We start from the raw sequence: 20,042 nt of genomic DNA, 5'->3' as shown, positions 1-20,042 counted from the left end.
GTGTTTGTGTACGTTTTTTGACTTTTCCTCCCTTGCGTTAACCGCCACATGGGTTAACGAATATCATATCCTGGTATGGACAACCGGGGTGCACGTTTTTCTGTATTGCTTTTGTATCGTTTCGTTTCGATAAACACATGGGTAAACTGTCTTCTCACAACGGTTCACATTTATTCGGTTCCCACACACACATACACACATAAGTTAGGTGCTTTGAGCATGCTATCACTAAACAGGTTTTGCATATGCTTTATATTCTCGCTTGTAATTGCTCACTTTCCCAATCATCATTAGACAGAAGGCATCTTTCCTTATCACGCACACGTTACGATCAATATAATTTGTTTGGTTTGCTGAGGTCCTTTGAGTCCTTTCCGCTTTCAAGAAAAGGTAACGTTCAGCCTCTCGTCAGCCCTTTTTCAGTTACGATGCATCTGTTTGATACACATCTGTTTTGCTTGAGTGTGTAGTGTGTGTGTGTGTGTTTATACTTGTTTTGTGTGTATGTCCATTGTGCTAAAGCATAACTTATAGGGCTAAACACTTATATGCTAAACTTAAATAACATAAACCCACCTATGAAATCGAAAATGTTACACAATAGTTAAAGCGTGTATTTTGAGCTGCATAATTTGTAAACAATTCCTAAATGGCGTTCAACGCAACGCTGCTGGAACAGATCACACACAAAACAAAAAAACGTCAAATATTTCGTTCACCTATTGAATTGCTACTTCTACTAACAAACAGAAGAAGCCAAAAAAAACAAAACTGCTGTATAATTAACGACAAAACAAGCTAAATCGTTCCTTATCCTACTTTCCTACTGCTAGATGCAATTACTTTGTGTATGAGAAAATAACTGCAAACCATACAATAAGGGCTTGAAGGCGTGTAGTTGCCTACATTCAAGAAGGTTAAAACACCAAAATGGCTGGGACAGTATTGTTGGAAAAGGAACATAAGCGTTTAGAGAGCCGCACACTCACAACTGGCCGCGTGGCAAATACCGCCTGAATCAAACGGTGCTTTTTAAACCGTACCACGCGGTGTAAGGAAAACTTTTTAAATAAAATAGAAAATAAAATCTACAAAAACTGGTTTGTGTTCGCCTTACCAAATACAGACACATTCAAACACACACACGCACTCATTAGTCACATTTGTCGGCGGCAACAAGCGGAAACCGGACGATGCGCATCTGATTGCCGTAGTCGCATATCACGGAACCGCACGCCGGTAGCATGATCTTTGGACAGAGTTGCATATTGGAGCAGTCCAGCTTTACTTCCCGAGCTACCTCACCGCTTCGGGCGTCCCAGACCACCAGGGCACCTAGAGTGGAAAAGAAAGAACAAAATTAGTATAACATTGAGAAGAGTAAAACATTTGTTAGGTCTGCAACTAAGATCTTATTGTTTTTCTTTTTAATGAAAATGTTTATTTTAAAAATAATGATAAAAAATACTCATTCAAAGTATTGATTATTGTTTAACACAATTTTCGCTGCCCATCTTTTGGGCAGGTCGTGAATGCCGTCCCAAAAGCACTGTTGCTCCTTGATCGATATCTACGTATCGGGCCATTTTTGTGCTTCCTTGTGTGATTTGAATTTTTGTTCACTCAGTCCATGTTTCATAGACCTGTAAGCATGTGGTAATCTAATGGGGCAAGTTCGTGCCTCTCCGCGTATTGAGGTCGTTTTTCTTTCAACATTCGGCTCAATCGCAGCAGTTTGTTCTCCAGTGACGATTTCGTTGGATTGTAGAAGTTCGTAATAAATAACGACCACCAAATGCAGAGTAAATCCTTTGATGATGATGATGATAAGTCCCAACTCTTACCCCAACACAGGTTTGAGAAGGACGGAATTATCTTTACGATATTTTTACTCTAATTGTATAATAAAAAATAAAATAAACCGTAAGTGGGGGCGTCGAAGAGCATTTCGAGGAATCCAACAAGCCATCAACATATCTGATAAGACCAACACAATTCCACCGAGGAAGAAATGAGCCTTCCTTCACGACAATGGTATTTCATGGTATCCTTTACGTAGCGTACCAGCGACCGAGGAATGAGACTGGTCCACCACGTTTAAGAACACCGCTGCGACATGCATATGGCCAGTTCCTCTAATACCAACGGGTGGGGTAGGGCACTACCTTCCGAAGCAGGGAAACCCAAATCTGCGAACTCGGCCACATACAACCATCAATGTATGGATTCCGTTGTGAACTTCCAGACCGTGAACACTTAATGAACCTGAATGACATCAATCTGTCCACTTATGCGCGCGCGTGTCTCAAACTTGCGTTGTCTCTTTTCTTTTATATATATATATATTTTTTTTTTTTAAATTAAAAGTACACAAAACAAAATCTTTTCATCATCATCTAGATCATGATGACAAGTGCAGTTACACAACACAGAGTGACATGGACATCTACACATATTTAACATTACATAGTTTGTTTGACATACACAGCACACCTACGCTTGAACCTGTAAGCTGCTCGCGTTTTTTTAATTCCCTAGGCATTCTGTTGTACCGTTGAATCCCTTTGAAATATAACAATTTCCTAGCACAATGAGATAGTAAGTTTGGGACTCTGGCCTCATCAGCTCTGCGTGTACAGTACCTGTGAACGTCAGATCCCCGCACTATTCTCTCTCCTAGATACTCTGACAATAGGTTGTTCAATAGTCGATATACAAATGTCATGGTCTGATACAAAATCCTTTGCTCTACAGACATCCATTGCAGGATATCCAGCATAACAGCGGACGATGTACGTCGACCACAACCCAAAATAAGCCTCATAATACGATTTTGCAACCGTTGAAGCCGAATAATTTGCCCCTTATTGCCGAGAAACAAAATGGACGAGCAGAAATGGGGGGATATTGTGGGGATATTAGTGATATGTAGAGGTGGACTTTCCCGAAAAAATTAAGATCGTTTGCCAGCATACTCCACACTTCTTTGCCATTTTGGTTATGACCCAGTCTAAGCTTTGGATTGATCTAGTATGTCCATTTTTCATCACCTGTCACAAAACGACGAAGAAAGCTCTTCCTTTTGTGCCACTGCAGCAGTGGCTCGCTCAACATCTCTGGGATTCAAATCGTTAGGGTCCCAGTATCCTTGTTTTTGGATCTTCTCCAATGCATGCAAACGCTTAGAAACATCCTTGACAGGTGACTGTTTATCTTGAACTACACTGAACACGCTTTTATCGTTTGGCTTGCATCCTCGTCGATTAATGCCACCAATTGATCGTCGCTGAAGCATGACGGTCTTCCTTCAAGCGCACGGTCGTTGCCATCGAAATCGTCATTTGTAAAGCGCCGAAACCAATCACGACACGTAGTTTCACTAGGAGCATCAACAACGCAAACTTCTTTAAGCTCTCAAAACGCTGCCAGCAGCTGTTTTCTTCGAATGGAAGAAGAAAAGTAGCACTTTCCGCAAATGGCGATGACTCGGCACGTAAGATCGACATTTTCCATATAATATTGTGCATAAATTAAATTGTTAATCTGGCTAATCATTACAAGCGATAGTTTTCAGACAAAACAGCGAGAATTTAGTTGCGGACCTAATACTAAATTATTACCTGGCTTTCCTGTTACGAGAAGGGACGGCGTTAACATCACCAGCGCCGAATAGGCATGGGAAACTGTGATCGTATTCAGCGGATGTCCCTGGAATCGATCCCATACACGTATCCGTTCGTCCAGTCCAAGCGATATTACGTAACTGGGAGATCCGACGAGGGCGACGATCGAGTCATCGTGTGCTTGAATTTTGTACATACATGCACCTACAAAGGAAGCATTACAAACTGCTGTTACTACTACTGCTTAAACGTTTAAAATCATACCGCTCGTACCGGTTGTCAGGTCCCACACGCATAGCAATCCATCCTGCGAGCCGGACCCTGCCATTCCCGATTGCCACTGGTCAATGAACAGACTGGTAATTGGACCACAGTGGCCATGTAGCGTGTACAGCATCATATGATTGTCCGCACGGTACACTTTTAGCGTGTGATCCTGACTTCCCGTCATCACTGTGTTGCCGGCCACCTCCAGGCAGGTTACCGGTTGCTGGTGACCCTGTTGTTGGAATTCCAACAAGCAGCGTAACTCCTCCGAATCCGAATGAGACCCTGTTCCGCTTGAGCCCATCGCGGCCTGGAACGAACTTATACTACCCGCCGAACCGGTTCGCATGTGAGCTACGGGAAAGAGACAAATTAATTTCTTGTTGCACTCCATACATTTCATACAAACTTACTTCTTCGGTATGCTGACGTAAAGCCCCAATCGATCTGTCGTCCCTGGGTATACGTTTCCAGACGGAAGAAATCGATTCGCCCACTTAATCGGGCCGCTATAACGCGATCACCCGTCAGCTTGATGTTCGTCACCCCATTGTTGTGTGAATGTTCCGCCTCGTGGATGCACTGTGAAAGAAGAATTATAAACTCATTTTTATAATTCAAAAAAATATTTCCTTTTTTGTTTGGTTTTTTCCTATTTTCCATATGTTGGTATTTTTACCACCCGTGCCTTCCCTTTTTTCCTAAAGTAAGTCTTTTTCTTACCTTAAAACTACCACTGCTACCCTCCCAAAACTCCAACCGTCCGTCCGCACATCCAATCACAATGAGATTGTCGAGAAAGTCCAGACACCAGATGGGAGACACATGATGCTGCTGCTGTTGCGCCGACTGTCTCGGGCTCCCAGGCGGCTGGGGACATTCGTTGGACAGTGTCGTTGGTCGTGCTATCCAGTGACTGTTGGATGTTTGGTCCTCCTGCGAAGCAACACTCACATCTGCCCATCCCGTTAGCGAACCGTTCGGAGCAAACCGATTCCGAAGATCCGATCCAGCGGTAGTGATCGACGGTTGAGGTTGTGTTGGTGCACAGGATGTGAAAAATCGTTCATACTGTGCGTGAAAATCGAACAGCTTCGAATCGGACGCTTGTGAGCTTGTGGTCGAACTATCGAGGCTGGAGAAGTTAAAGTGCAATTTCTTTTTCAACTTAAAAGATGATCCAACGGCCGTACCGGGCGGAGAGCAAGATGTTGGAGAGCTTGAACTAGCCGGGAATACCTCGTGAAGTCCCGTAATTGAACCACTGTGATCATTGCGTAGGATTACCCCTACCGGAGGAGGAGCCGACGTGGATGGTGATGGAAGCGATTGGGGCGATGATGAGCTACCCCGGGTTTGCTGGAGCTCGAAATAATGTTGTCGATCAATTTCGGCCATCAGCTCCCCATTGCTTACATCCCACACCTTAACCTGTCCCTGGAGACACGAGCTGGCAATCATGTTTCCGTCCGTTACGAGACACTCGATACGATGTACGTGACCGTTCACCTGGACGGGGACACCCTCCAGCAGACACTGTTCCGGTTTGGGTTCCGTTTCGCTATCGCTTTCCTGCCAGCTTGCCCTCCACTCAGCATAGTTACGGGTACAGATACACCGGTACAGCACAATCATCGTGTATGTCACCACGAACGTACTCACAACGAGCAGCATGCAGGTGAGCAATATTTCCATTGGCGTTTTCGGATAAAACGGAGCATTCCCGATCGGCACATGCGTTCCATCACCCGTATCGGCATCGCTGAAATCCAACGGATCCAGTGCAACCGCCAGTGCTTTCCACTGAAAATGGTGTGGGGCTTTTTCGTCCACGTTTCGTAGCTGTATCACCGTTTGTGGGTTAACGGCGTGTGAAAGCTTAATTGCCGGCAGTACGGTCACATACCGACCGCTGAGCGATACGTTATATTGTTTCAATATCGAGGACCAGTGAAAGTTTGATAGCTGATATACCGTTTCGTAGTCCGGATGCTTCAACCGCTGTAACTGTTCCGTTACGTTTAACGCACGATGTTCAACACCTCCTTTTTCACTGGTACCACCGTTTACACCATCTCCTCCCAGCATACCCACATCGGGAGGTTTATTGTGGTAGTTGGAACGATCCATCTCGGCTGGTCTTGTAGCTTCCGTGGAGCTAACGTCACCTCCTAGCTCGTATACGCCCATACCAACATCGAAGCGAGCCGAAACATCCATCGGTGAAAGATCATGCCGCGTAAGATTCTTATCAATCACAAACAGCTCCTCAATCAACCCTGCATTGTAGATGATGTTTGAGATCCACAGCACCATCCAAATCATAAAGCCTCGTTGAAAAAAGCGTGTTCTTGCCCAAAAATTCACGATCCGAAGGCGTTTGGGTATTTTTACATCTTTTCCCGTTCCTGGTCCACTTTTTGGATGGTTGGCCGTTTGTTCTAGCCCAGTTAGCTTCGGGTGTGATCGCGAACGGTTTATCGAACCACCACCATTGCGTGTATCACGGGCAGGAGCAGCCGAACTCCCAACACCACCAGGACCACGGCGCAAATCATTGTTAAAGTACAACATCTTCGGCAATCGCCGTACTTCAGCACTGTACTCAACACGCTTAATGTCCAGCGCAAGCACGGTAGCGAAGAATAGCATCTGAAGCAGAAAGTCCGACACGAGCCCTACCATCGCAAAGATGCAAAATTCCTGTATGACGGGCACAAACGTCGCAAGCCCACCCGTTAGAATGGTAATTTCCGTCAACAAATTCTTCGTGATTGACCAACCCTCGCGACTTAATCCCTGGGCAACACGTATCTTCACATCGAGATTGTTGTCCGTCGTGAGGACACTCTTCGTGATGACGAGCACATTCTCCAGCCCCACCAGTATCACCAGGTACGGGTAAACGCCCTTCGATTGGAAGCTTATCGTAAGGCCAAAGAAAAAACACAATCCTAGCGACATCAGCAAACTACCCAGCACGGTAAGTACGGCACAGGATGCTAGCATAATGCGCGAACGGATAGCTTCAATTTTGCGTACCGAAAAGTACACGTAAATAAACAACACACAGAATGCGATACACTGTGGCAATACTTCCTTCCAGTTGAATTCACCCGGATAGAAGATGTACATAATCGATTGCTGCGTGTGTCCCGATTGTCCGTCCGGTGCAGGTACGTTCGTATCAGAGGTAGGTTCCTTCTGGTGAAGCGGATAAGCTCTTACAAGCTTTTCCTTCAACGAGTCAATAAAGGCTGGATTATTCTCCCGAAGTAACAGTGTCACCGCGTATTGAATGATGCGGGGACGTACACGCATCGGATATCGCTTTACACCGGTGTCACGCAGTGGTATGCCAAACAACATCTCCGCCGTTGATACTTTGGACTTTTGGAGATTCTAAAATGGATGAAGAAAGCAAATAATTATCGTCTGGAAAAGCCTCACGAGCGGGATTGCGTTAGGAAAGAGGTTCAGCTTAACTTACATGGTTCACGTACACCGTGTTTAGCAGATTGCTATCCTTGTTAAAATTTTGAATATTTTGCTGCCACAGATTAGCGGGCGACAGTATCAAGCAGTTGTACTCGGGAAACAGAGTCTGTTGTGATGAACGTTTCACATTTTCCACATGCAGGCACAGATGACTGAGCGTAGTTTTGCTAAAATAATAGCAAATAAAAAAGGTTCAGATTTTAATTAAACGAACTTCGCGCAACGGTCACACGCTTCCCCACCTCTGATCCTCGTGATTGCGAATAATCTCCACCAGCTTAAACACTTCGTACAGCGGGCCACGGAACGCATCGGTTAGCAGTAGATCTTCTTCCCACGGTACAACACTGGTCCGCATGATGATCTGTTGCACGTACAGTAGCGGATCTATTCGTGCCCAGGGAAATGGCGTTTCGACGCTGATGTTGTAGATGTTGAACATGTTGCTGCCGGTAAAGCTGAACGGGTTGTAGAACTCGCTCGATAGGTTCGCATTGGACAGGTGCAAATTTTCGCTGATGCTTTCCGTGTACGGGAATATCACTTTGGTTGGAATCGTCCCCGGAAGGGGAATGTTTAGCAGTGGATAGCTGTAGAAACAAAAGGAAAAACAAAAGAAAGTTAGGACATGGAAATGAAAACTATAAGACAAGATATTTTGTATTATGTTTCAAAAAATTGGAGTAAAAAATAGTTACTTCCGTACTCGTTGAACTATATAGCAAGCCTGACGATGTTAAAATGCAAAACACTCGTTTTCGGGATCACTCATAATATCCAAATGATCAATTCGGTGAATTTGCACTCACCGTGCGGTGTATGTGCTTATATTATAAACTTAACTTAGTTAACTTATAAACTAAGAAAATAATGTTCAACGTCCACATATAAAATAAAGCGGTTTAGCAACATCAAGTATGCCCAATCATGACATGGAACACTATTTTTTCCAGGTTGGATGGGCAAACGACAGAATCGTTTCAGGATTCCCAAATAGATTGATGTTTAATGACACCGATTTCGCGACTCCACCAAATTAAAACCATTTTGTCCGTAATATTGTATAAAATATTGAAAAATGCAGCCAATTTTTGTGAGCATCTGGACACTCGTATCTTGAAGGTATAACCAATTTGTTTTTCTTTTTATTCAGCATGAATGATCCGGTGCTGTCTCTTTTAAAAAGAATACATTTAGAACAAATTAAAAGTGTTAAACAGACTCCTTTTGGCGGCCCGGTAGTATGGGCAACAGCGGCGCCGGCCTTCAGACGGCAGGACCAGGGTTCAAATCCCATCCGGACCGTACCCCCGTAGTGAGGTCTGACTAACCAACTACGTGGTATCGATAGTCTAGTAAGCCATTTCGATGGCAGGCCATGACCATAGAGGTCGTTAAGCCAAGAAGAAGATGAAACAGTCCCGCTTTATATAGGTTGCAAACTGCACTGCACACACTTAAAAGAAATCTAAGCCTTGTAATTTTTTAACTTATCAACGAATAGCCTAAATTGTATCTTATATGATTGCATAAATTGTGTTTCATTTAATTAAAAACGTAGCGGAACATGGTGCAAGTGTGCCATAAGGGCAAGTGAGTCACCTCGTTTTTTTTTTTCGGAAAAAATATCAGTTAGGCGACCAAGTGAGAACATAGAGTGGTTCGTAACTGTAACTAGCTATAGCATACCAAATTTTAGAAATAATAGTACATTTTTCTCTGCCCGGGATAAGGCAAAGAATAAGGAGGAAATACCTTACCAATAAGATCATAGAATTTATTCAACACAAGTGGTGTAGACAATACGGCACTGGACCGTCATAATAAATTGTAAATAAAGAAGTAAATTTTTCTCAATTTTATCATCCTGTTCCTGCTGATCAACAAAATTGCGTGCAAACTTAAAATATTTTAACCAAATCAAATCTGCTTTTCAAATACAAAGATACAAAATAACATAGAAACTGTGAATGTGAATGTGGCAAGCTCTTTTTGGCAGCTCAAAAACAACTAATTTTTCACACAAGAAAAAAAACGAAATTTAAAAATAAAATTTCTTTTGGTGTAGGAGTGCCGCACACTTTTGGCTGATTTTAATGACTTTGTTGTAAATGTAAAATGTAAAAATTGTTGTTCAAAACCTGGAAATCTCAATTTTGGATTGAAAATAACATCCCGATCGATCCGACCTGGGATTAAAATCCAGAATCGGATTATTCTTTTTTATTAATAGTGCAGAGAGAAGCAGGAAGATATTGATAGGCGGGACAGATAAAAAAAAAGTAACCTGTGGCTAGAATTAAATCGGCAGCGAGATTAGTGTCTGAAAGGTGCACTTCTGTGACACGAACCGTTTTAGAATACGAAGTTTCATCGATAACACACGTCAAATACTAGAAGCCCAAAGAGGATAATCCCAAATGCCAGTAAGGAGCTAATTTCTGGTCGTTACGAAACTGTTGTCAATATCCAAAAGATAGCTATCTAGAGGGAGCTAGAGGAAGAGGAGCAGACTTCCCATAAATTTTCTTCAGCTGCCATTAATTAGTGGTTGTTTTCCATGGTGTTTAATACATACGTAATTTATTACGAAAATTAGTTCAGGCTGGTGTGTTGTTTTTCAATCTATCCTTGACCGTTTTTGTGATTGGTGTAATCACAACCATCAAAATGTAGTGTAATTACGTTTACCCGGTCTCGCACCACTTTTGTTCATCCTTAATCCCTTGACTAGGTTCTGGTAGAGCGTGTTTCGATCATTAAGGACTTGGGCATCTTGCTCGATACGGAGCTCACTTTCTCACACCAGATTGACTCCATAGTCAGCAATTCGATGAGGACTCTTGGTGTACTTAAACGTGTGGCCCGTGACTTCTCCGATGCTTGTTTTTTGCAGACTTTTTTCTGTTCACTGGTCAGATCGATGCTCGTTTATCTTGTCCCCGTCGGCAAGAATTCACATTGATCGAATAGAGCGGGTGCAGAGATCCTTCACCAGTTTTGTTCACCGGAAAATTCTTGGCGATCGATCCTCTGCTCTGCCCTGGTTGCGTCGCTTGAAGATCGCTTGATTGCATTGATGCCCCAGCTTTGCTCATGCAAATCCCTCTATCCCTCCCGCGTCCTTCGAAATCGTCCCCCAATTTTTGTTGCATTACGTCGCAGTGCGGTGGGCCGTAAGGATCCCTTCCTTATTGCCATCAAAATGTTTAATTTCTCGTCCCATCACTTTGATTTCAACATATCCCAACCTTTTTTCCGTTATCCATTTCCTAATCTTTCCTTCACTTCTCTATTTTCTGTTTTGTTTTCTTTTTTTTTTAATTTAACGCTGCAACTTATTCTGCGTACCGTTTAGGTTTAGATTAGTTTAAGATTAGATATTAGACTACTTGTATAGCCAAGGGCAAACATAGAAGGTCGTTAAGCCAAGAAACAGAAGAAGCCAAGACACCAAACAACGAGAGTCTAGGTCATTTCAATTTCCTCAATAGTTACTTGCTCTTGTGATCTCCATATAAAGTTGACAATCTAACCACAACTTGAAAATTATCAGTCTTTATTTTATAAATGCTAGTTAGGTTAGTTGAGGTTGATCGTTTCGGCATGAAACCATGCTGACATCCTGAAATAACATTTTTGTGAAACGTGAACGAATAGAAAGAAGAGGGATCAGCCAAGCTTTTTTTCTCTAGGGACGGAAAAGAGCCTTCGTGCAAAACATTTAACATTTTCACGGATGTTATACCATCAGGACTGGAGGGAAAAAGAAAACTTGAGTTTGGACAGGGCAGATAGCACGGAATCAACATCGATTGGGATCACCACTTTTGCTCAGAAGCATGAAAAAAACATAACACTCTGCTGCATATCTACAAGAGTTGATCTATCACTGATCATTAAGGATCGCCGATCTGCAAACGAGCAAGACCGGGAATCGTAAACCCCATCCGGACCACATTATCTCGTTGATGAGGACTGACTGAACCAAGTCCTGTCCTAAAAAATGTTTGCTAAAAGTACGAAACATTGTTTGAAATGCCAAGTTGCCTCTGGTGGTACAATAATCTTTTTGGTTTTTGCCTCGTGAATCCCAATTTCGAGGTTTTGTACCGCTTGCTCGATCCTTTGATAAGCAGATTCTGCCGCGGGATAGGAAAACTGCAAAAAAAAAAAAACGAAGCCATTATCTGGCATCTGCCAAGATCTGGATGGACTTAGCGCAGCTAATCACTGAAGATTCAACCGCCGAGTTTCGGATGGTCAACTCTAGCGCCAGATTCATGGAGTTCTCATTCTCAAAGTCTCTTGGTAGTAACAAAGTGTCTTCAAAGTGTTCCATCCACCTGCACCTGACACGCGATGTTTTTTTTATTTCGAGAAGGACAACCTGATACGCGATGTTCGTCGTTGTCATTTTTGCAACCCTGGTACAGCTTGGACTGGTACAAGTTGTGTAGGTTCGGGGTTCAAGCACACCTGGTTAAGATGCTGCACAATTATCTACAACAACGAACGTTTCGGATGGTCGTTTCATCAACAACCTCCGGTAAAACTGCAGTACCAGCTGTTGTTCCGCAGGACAGCATTTTAGGGCCTCTGCTCTATCTGCTGTACACTACTTACCTACCAGCCCTTGAGGCTTCTGGCCCTTCCGCAATCCAGTACCTCGCAGTCACCATCGTCAACCGAATGCTGTTTCATTACCACACCAAATAAACATCCATCCGCTTACTCATCATTCTGAAGAAGCTATATCCACTCATCAATAGACGCTCCAACCTTCATCCAAAGAACAAGCTAGCCATCTACAAACGGATCGTCCTGCCCACAGCAACCTACGGCATCCCTGTCTGGCGTTCCTGTCCTGTCTGTGCAAGGACGAATCTGCGGAAGGTACAAACCAGCTGCAATAGATTTCTCCGACTCATCCTGAACGCTCCTTGCTGGACACGATTCTCTATCGGTCTCTTCAATTTATTGATTTCGCGGATGATATTGATATCGTTGGCAAGATGACAGCGAAGGTGTGTGAGGCGTACACCCGACTGAAACGTGAAGCAGCAAGAATTGGATTGACGATCAATGCGATGAAGACGAAATACCTGCTTGCCGGAGGTTCTGATCGTTATAGAGACCGAGTGGGAAGCAGAGTATCAGTTGACAGAGACGATCTCGAGGTGGTTGAGGAGTTCTGCTATTGTGGGGACTGTCGTAACTTTAGATAACGATGTCACGAGCGAAATCCGGAGACGCATTGTGCAGTGGAATCGTGCCTACTACGGCCTTCACCGTTTGCTGAGTTCCAGAAGACTTCGAGACCGCACGAAATGTGAGATATATCGCACACTGATTCGCCCTGTGATCCTATATGGCCTCAAGTTTTGGACCATCCAGGCGGAGGATGCAAACGCTCTTGGCGTGTTTGAGCGTCGCATACTCCAGACCATCTTTGGCGGCGTGTTTGCGCATGGAGTTTGGAGGACGGAGAACCGGACATCCTGACGGCAGCAAAGACCGGCAGGATACGATGGAGGCGTCCGAGAGCACAGCGAGTTCGTTAGCTGGATCAGGTGAAGGGAGACCTGTTGGAGAACGGGTGCCTACATGAATGGGAAGCTGCAGCCAGAGCTCGAGCTTCCTGGAGATCTATTGTTGACCGGGCCATGTCACGAGGACGTGTTCTTTAAAAGAGCAGGCCAACATAAATCATGTAAATACTAACATATCGATCTTTAAAATCTTTAAAATCTAAAAAAGTTTTAAAATCAATGAAGAATTTGTAGGAATAAAACTGCTACGGACAGAGAAAATAAAAAATCCTTGCGTAAAAGATCATCTTGATCCACAATTGCAGTTGAATAAACGAAAATTTGCTCAAAAATGGGAAAACTGACAAGAAAAATCAATCGTATTGATATTTCGCTTCTGGAGAATAGGGTAAACGGGTTGCAAGTAGTGTTTCTAGCAAATGATAATTATCATTTGTATGCAAATTTAAGGTGTGAACCATAAGCTGTAACTATAGTAGAACGAACAAGAAGTATGAACCTTATCGATTGCACTTTACATAAATAGTAACGTCACACTAAGCGGCGGCTTTGCTACAATTGGTCTCCCAAATTAAGATAAAAAGATAAACTTTGTCACTCCCTCCCTCATCGCGTCCAGCAATGATGATTCGCCGCACGACTGATAAACTTTATCGCAACACAGTCGATCGCGAGTTAACGCCATCAGTGCGAACTAAGGCACGACTGGTCACGGTCATGGTCATTCGTGGAAGAAGGGCCTAAGGCATAGCAACAATGAAGCTAGTTGTCTCTTAACGTTGAATATTTCCGCAATCGATGCGACCATTTCTGCAGTAAAGCAACACGAAAAATTCAAGGGCAATACTCCCCGGTTTCTAATCATTAGTTGGAGCAGAAAAGTAAGAAACCTGCTCGAGAAGAAAGGTCACTGTCGAGATATTCCCAGCCAGTGGACGGTGGCATCTTATCTCCTTCTGGATTGTGTCTGTGTCGCTGGAGCAACTGTTTACTGGCTACAGTGTTTAATCTTGAAGTGTTCGGTCGAAAAGAATGAGCAAAATCTGGATGAACATCCCTCGCTGCAAGGTGGACTCTGAAGATTTGCACACGTGCTTGAGTAAACACAGACCACACAATCGAAAGAATAGCGACGAAGGTTTAGCCAGCATATCAACATACACTTGAGAGTCCAAGGATTATCAATGAAGTTGCTCGCCGAACCGGTTTATGCGAGATTCGACTACGGGGAAAAATGAGAACGATCATACCTAATCAGCCTGAAGAGGTATTAAATTATTCATCTAATTTTACCATCGAAGGGAACGAAATTTTCCAATATATTATTGTCATTGAGCAATCGGAACTGAAACGTCTTCGAGCTTTCTAATAAGTCAGTTTCTATGTTTGGATACATTCCAAGCAGTCGCAATTTTACTATTTCCTTATTCGTTTACAAGATTGACGTGTGCTGCACGTCATGTGTACTATGCAAATGGTCCTGAGCTCCATTCTCAGATAGCGAAAAACAGAGTTTGAGAGGGAGAGGGACTGACTGTACCTTTGGTGCAGTTGGTGCAGACGTAAATTTGCATCTTTCGAATGTCAGTCCGTTTGATGTGGAACGACCATTTATTATTGATTGGTGGCAACAACAACAACACATGGCGCACACGATGGTGGTGCAATGAGGCGCAGAAGGACCGATTTCATCCGACTGGCGGGAAAGAAAAGGTGGAAGTCAAGGTAGGAACAAAACCAAAACAAAGTTGATACCGGTACCGAGCCCACACCACTGTGCGATGTGTGTACAACTTGCTGATAAGTGTGCCCGACTCCCATGCGGGAATTCACGTTGAGTTGGCGGTTCAGTGGTCCAGCTATGTGGACCAATTCCCGGTGAAAGAAAAATGTGACTTAGCCGAATAAATAATCACTTTCGAAGATAAATCTTTGTGTATGTCTAAAGACAACATTACACTATTTACTATTTATTCACATAACACTACATCAGGAGCATGCATTTATAACATTGCTGGCAATGTGAATTTTATATTTGTTTTTAAAGTTCATTTTATTTGCTTATCAGCGAGTTGGAACTTTTGGAGAAGTTTTCGAAATCGCTGAATTAATTTTTTAAAGCATTTGACCTTACATTTCTTTCTATTTGCTCTACCATTTGGACTTCACGAGTAATCTCGGTCAAATATTACTAGCCATTTTATGACTTGATCTTCCACTCAGATCAAATCAGATCCATCAGACTCAATTCAAATCATCAGAAAATGATAAATCAAATATTTACATAGTTTGATAGGTTATGGCGAAGACAGCAAGAACGTGTAGTTAGAAAAAATATCTCCCATTTATCGCTTTTTGCAGCGATTTAGGCGACCGCCTACCGCACACCGTTCGATCCGCTACTGCGCCTCGTGTCAAACGTATCGCTGACGAGCACCTTCCCTGGTGGGGCACCATTCCGGGATGCTCATCGCGTGCCCCATCCATCGTGTCCTTCCGGCTTTGACGACCATCAGTATATCAACACCTCCAAATCGCTTAGCTGCTCGCCCTGTACACTCCCGACGACAGTCATTAACCCCTTAGCAGTCTTATTGTTTTGCAAAAAAGGTTTAAAAATTGTCACAGTTTTTTTTTAAATGCTGTATACGAGGGCTGACAATAAAGTAAGGTCTCCAATTTTTTTTCATAGAAAATGACATTTATTTACAAAAAGCGATACACCGTTGGAAAGGCCAAGGTCTTGGCTACTTTTCTACATAATCGCCATTTTTTTTCCAACACCTTGCGCATCCGCACGATGAACTTGTCTATGCCGGCAGAATACCACTCTCCGTCCGCCTCGCGCAGCCAGGTGTTGACCTCTTTCTGGCAGGTGTTGACCCATCGGGCAGAAACTTTGTGATACTGCAAGTTGTTCACAAGGATATGACGGATTGTTTGAACCGGAATTGAACTCGCGGCTCCACTTACGCACGTTTTTTTATGTCCATACACTTTTCCCCGTAAACTTCAACTAATTGACGATGGATTTCAATAGGTGTCACCTTTTTCGAACTCAAAAAACGTATTACAGAACGCAATTCGCACTTGGACGCTGACGCGAGGCGTACCTCCATAGTTGACGGCTGCTCAGCCAAGACTGAGCGGTCGGGGAAGCCTCACCCAGCAGCAAAGTGGTAGTGGGGGAACCAAGGAACACGGCGGTGTTGCCAGATTTCGCCTAACGCGTGATCAGGCGAAGTTGCAGCGTTGAAGACCTTACTTTATTGTCAGCCCTCGTAGTTTATGGTCTAAACCACAAAAAAACGACATAAACGGATCACGACAAAAAGCCCAAAGGGAAGACTCGGGTAAAGCACTACAAAAAAAAACCCCCGAAACAGTCTCGAGCAACATTGAAAAGGTATTGAAAAAAAAACTGCATTCGGCGTTTGAAAATGGCGAGCTGATGTGTGTCCTCCGTCAGCATAGTCCAGGATATACTCGTACTCGGTAGAGCGTATCTCTGAGCGTATCAGTATACGACATATGGTGCATTTCGTGTTTTGTTAGAGTATTCTGTACCGCAGAAGTCCGCTGCTTACGTTGTTGTCCTAACTTACGATCGAACCTAGGTAGCAGAACTACTCTACCTCCTCGAGATCGTCGCATTCAACTGATACTCTGCTTCCGAGTTCGAGTTCCTGTCACGGTCAGATCGATCGGTCAGTCGGTCGATCCAATCCTATTTTCCTCGTGTATCATCCCTTCTCATGCCTTCTCGTGTTGGTGACCGTCCGATGGATTGTGAATCATTTCCGGGTACTACACAGCTATTCTACGAAGCAGTTTATTAACAGGACATGGGATTTTGCAGGTTGTCATATATCGCAGACACTAGCAATATGTTTTCGAGGACTTAAAAATACGTCATTTTCAGTCAGTATTTGACGCCGCTGTGAGTACACCAGACATCGTTGCTAGCTGATGATCTAAGACGAATGGACAATAGTGATGGGAGCTCCGGAGTAGATTGATGAATCCACTCCGATTCCGACGTGTAAAAACCGGAGCATACTCCAAAAAAATCCGGAGTAACACCGAAGTTATTCCGAGTAACTCCGGAGTTATTACTCCGGGGCAACTCCATAGTAATAGGGGAGTTTACTACGGAGTAGTAACAAACTTACTCCGGAGTAATCTGGAGTAGTTACTCCGGAGTAATCTCCGATATTATCTCCAGATTCAACCGCGGAGCTCCGGAGGGCTTCGCCTGTTTTGGACAGGGCCGCCATGTCTAAGAGGCGTACGTGAGTACTGGGACTATAAAGGTACGATACAGTCCCAGCTTCGACCGTCGCGACAGATTTTTTTAGGTGAGATGTTTCCTACAGCCTGAGGAAACATCTAACATCAAAAAAGGACCGGCTGGCTGCCAGCATCCTAGCGCGAAACTCCGTCTCTATGCTGTTTTCGGTGCTGATTTTTGACCCGAGATAGGTGAAGTTTTGGATGGCTTCAAATTGACCAACTCCTTCTCATTATTCCGGAATAAACTCCGGAGTTACTTCGGAGTAAGCTCCGGAATGCCTCAAAGGTATTTCGTAACAGGTAACAAAATCCTTAGCTTTGTGATCTCCGTTCAAAAAGAATTCACTTAAAAGGATCTTTGTCATTAAAAATAAAAAAATTATTAGCTCTTTGTGGAGAAAGTATCCTAAATACTACTCTTCCTTGCCTTCAAATATCACAAAAAGGAAAAGCCAGGAGTGATCACATCCGGGCTGGTCTTCATACGGCAATGGCAAGGAGCGAATAGCAATCGGCCAGCTAGCCAGCTGCTGGTTAATTAACGCAAAGAAACTGGAAATGGCAGTTGAGGATCTCTTGAGCTTGTAGAGCCAAAGAACAAGTTTAAGTTCGTTGAGCCGCTTTTCGTCATATAACAGCGAATAGGAAGCAATTCTCGTCTTCCTAGATATACGTACTAACTACGTAAAAACACCGCAACAAACAGTGATTTTGGGTGTAAAAAATGAACTCGTCCATCGACACTAAAACGCTGCAAAAAAATAACGCTTGCAGTGGGTAATTGCGTCACACAAGCCAACCCGAATGAAAAGATTGACAAAACCGTGCAAATTGCAAAGCAAGGCAGTCTGGACAGCAGCTTCCCCACATAAACACATTTTCGATTGTTTCCAAAAGCCCAGAGTCAACTGCACCGATTCGGCGGGTGTCGGAGGGAAGTTTATTCGCTGGCCGCGCTATAAATAAATATGTTTAAATATCGCTCCGAGAGTTTTACTCACCAGCAGAATATAATGATGGCAAGGGCGAAGCTAGTTGCGGTCGTCGGATAGCTGGACAGGAACAGTCCATGCTTGTAGTACATTTGCGATACGCGGGACGGAAGCGTCGTGGTGGAACTTTTGCTCCGGTCGGAGGACTGTTTCGGGGCACGAGAACCAGCACTGCCACTACCGGCAGTTCCACCAGCACCAGCTGCCTGCGGGGACGATGCCGCCGGACGTGGCGGTTTCATCGTTCCGGATGCTGCTCCACTCAGCGATGGTTGCTGCTGTCCGAAGGCGCTGCCTGCCTGCAGCTGCGCAGAACAATTCTGCGCCGGTTGCGATGGGAACGGTTTGCGTTGCGCCAACTGTGATGTGTTGTTGTTGTTGTTGTGGTTATTGGACAGCGCCACCGACTGTGCCGAAGCGATGGCAGCGTAAGGATGATGCAGATGTGGGTTAATTCGTTCTTCTGCCGGCGGTGGTGATAACGATTCTACGCCGGCTGATGCCGTCATGATGAGCCACTATTATGCTACGTGGATTTCAGTTGGGGGCGTAAGGGGTTCGCCCCCCTCAGAGTACACACACACACACAAACACAAGCTTTGCACACTTTGTTTACACTGGGTTGCACTTTTTAATGCGATATAAATAAGCTTTCACACCTTCTTTAAGAGATACAGACAAACACACCACATACACACAAAACACACACACCGCCTCAATAACAACGAGATCGGAAGTCACTTGCTCCTTCTCGCCTCACCCTACAAAGCTGTCACCACCTTCCACTGCACCCCGTTCGTCGTTCACTATTGCAACACCTTCGTAGTACAGCCGCTGTGGTCTCGTTCCGTTCGGCATTATCCACCCCTGGAATGATTACACTGTTACCAGCAAGCAGCACCAAGGGCAGCAGGACGATGCATCTAAGTACACCGTGCCGAAAACGAAACAGCAGCGCAGCCTTCTTAATATACAACGGGTACACACAAGTTGCGCAATACTCTCACTTCAGCTAGGAAACGACTTTAGGGCCTACAAGAAAAGATAAACATGATACACTGTGTCAAAAAATTAGCCCTACAGCAAAGAAAGGGATACAAAATAATTGATAAAACATATTCGATCAACCATTAAAAAATGTTTTGTTTATCGCACAAAGTAGTTAAATGTATTGCTATCATCACAACCAACACTGATTTTATCCAAAAAAAATTAAACAACTGTATCTTTTGATGCGAAAATTAGCCGTACATCGAACAATGAATCAAATTTATACTCCTTATACCACCCTTTTCTTTAGGAAAGTTTATATTTAAGATATTTTAGAAGCAATTTTCCCCCCTGCTTGTATGAGAAACGCTTTTAGCTTGTTTTTATTCTAGATCAGGGTTTTCTCGATTTTTTATAGCTCTCGAAACATTATATTAAACTTTCTAGTTATTTTTCAAAATTACTTGCTTCGATGCATTGCAGAATCAATGAAAGTCAAGTTTTCGATGCCCTAAAGCACTCTAAACAATAACATAATCACCACCATGCACCATGTACATTATTTAAGTCTGTCTAATCCAAAGATATTAAATTTGCTTTCGTCCGTGATTATTACAAACTAATGCCAAAACTAATCCGGTTTAACCAGGTAGGTTTGGGGGAGCGGTTAGAGGCTCTTACCGGCTTATTCCGTGCAAAATACGCTCAATGTCCTTCTGCATTGGTAACATTCATTTTGCCTTCATTCCTGAGATTAATGATCAGTTATGGAAGCTACGTATGAGCCAACCCAACTAAAAACAATTATTGTCATAACAAATATTACG

General features: G+C 43.7%; 3 protein-coding genes across 3 annotated transcripts in view; 1 reads left to right on the top strand and 2 right to left on the bottom strand.

The window, feature by feature from the left end:
• Positions 1–20,042, bottom strand: part of LOC126556345 (signal peptidase complex subunit 3) — a 586,951-nt gene that overhangs the window by 174,169 nt on the left and 392,740 nt on the right. The gene's annotated exons all lie outside the window — the stretch shown is intronic.
• The window catches only part of LOC126556137 (GDP-fucose protein O-fucosyltransferase 1), a 452,711-nt gene that overhangs the window by 424,249 nt on the left and 8,420 nt on the right, over positions 1–20,042 (top strand). The window lies entirely within an intron of this gene.
• Positions 1,086–18,756, bottom strand: LOC126568756 (sterol regulatory element-binding protein cleavage-activating protein). The gene is made up of 8 exons (XM_050225360.1): positions 18,235–18,756; positions 7,631–7,978; positions 7,381–7,555; positions 4,614–7,292; positions 4,304–4,472; positions 3,897–4,244; positions 3,621–3,827; positions 1,086–1,335 (listed from the first exon to the last, which is right to left on the bottom strand). The coding sequence occupies exons 1-8, from the start codon at positions 18,732–18,734 to the stop codon at positions 1,154–1,156; spliced, it is 4,608 nt and encodes a 1,535-aa protein (XP_050081317.1). The 5' UTR covers positions 18,735–18,756; the 3' UTR covers positions 1,086–1,153.

The sequence above is a fragment of the Anopheles maculipalpis genome, chromosome 2RL, assembly GCF_943734695.1.
Source record: "Anopheles maculipalpis chromosome 2RL, idAnoMacuDA_375_x, whole genome shotgun sequence".
Lineage (NCBI taxonomy): Eukaryota > Metazoa > Arthropoda > Insecta > Diptera > Culicidae > Anopheles > Anopheles maculipalpis.
Note: the sequence above shows the minus strand (reverse complement) of the source record. Positions and strands in the feature narration are given on the sequence as shown.

What these genes read in the sequence shown, in the direction of transcription:
- LOC126568756 (XM_050225360.1), bottom strand. Translation starts at nt 18,734, where the DNA reads ATGACGGCATCAGCCGGCGTAGAATCGTTATCACCACCGCCGGCAGAA. An exon ending in GTAGCAGTGGTAGTTTTAAG is followed by an intron (nt 4,473 to 4,613) that starts GTAAGAAAAAGA and finishes CTTCTTTCACAG; the next exon opens with TGCATCCACGAGGCGGAACA. An exon ending in TCTCGTAACAGGAAAGCCAG is followed by an intron (nt 1,336 to 3,620) that starts GTAATAATTTAG and finishes TTTCCACTCTAG; the next exon opens with GTGCCCTGGTGGTCTGGGAC.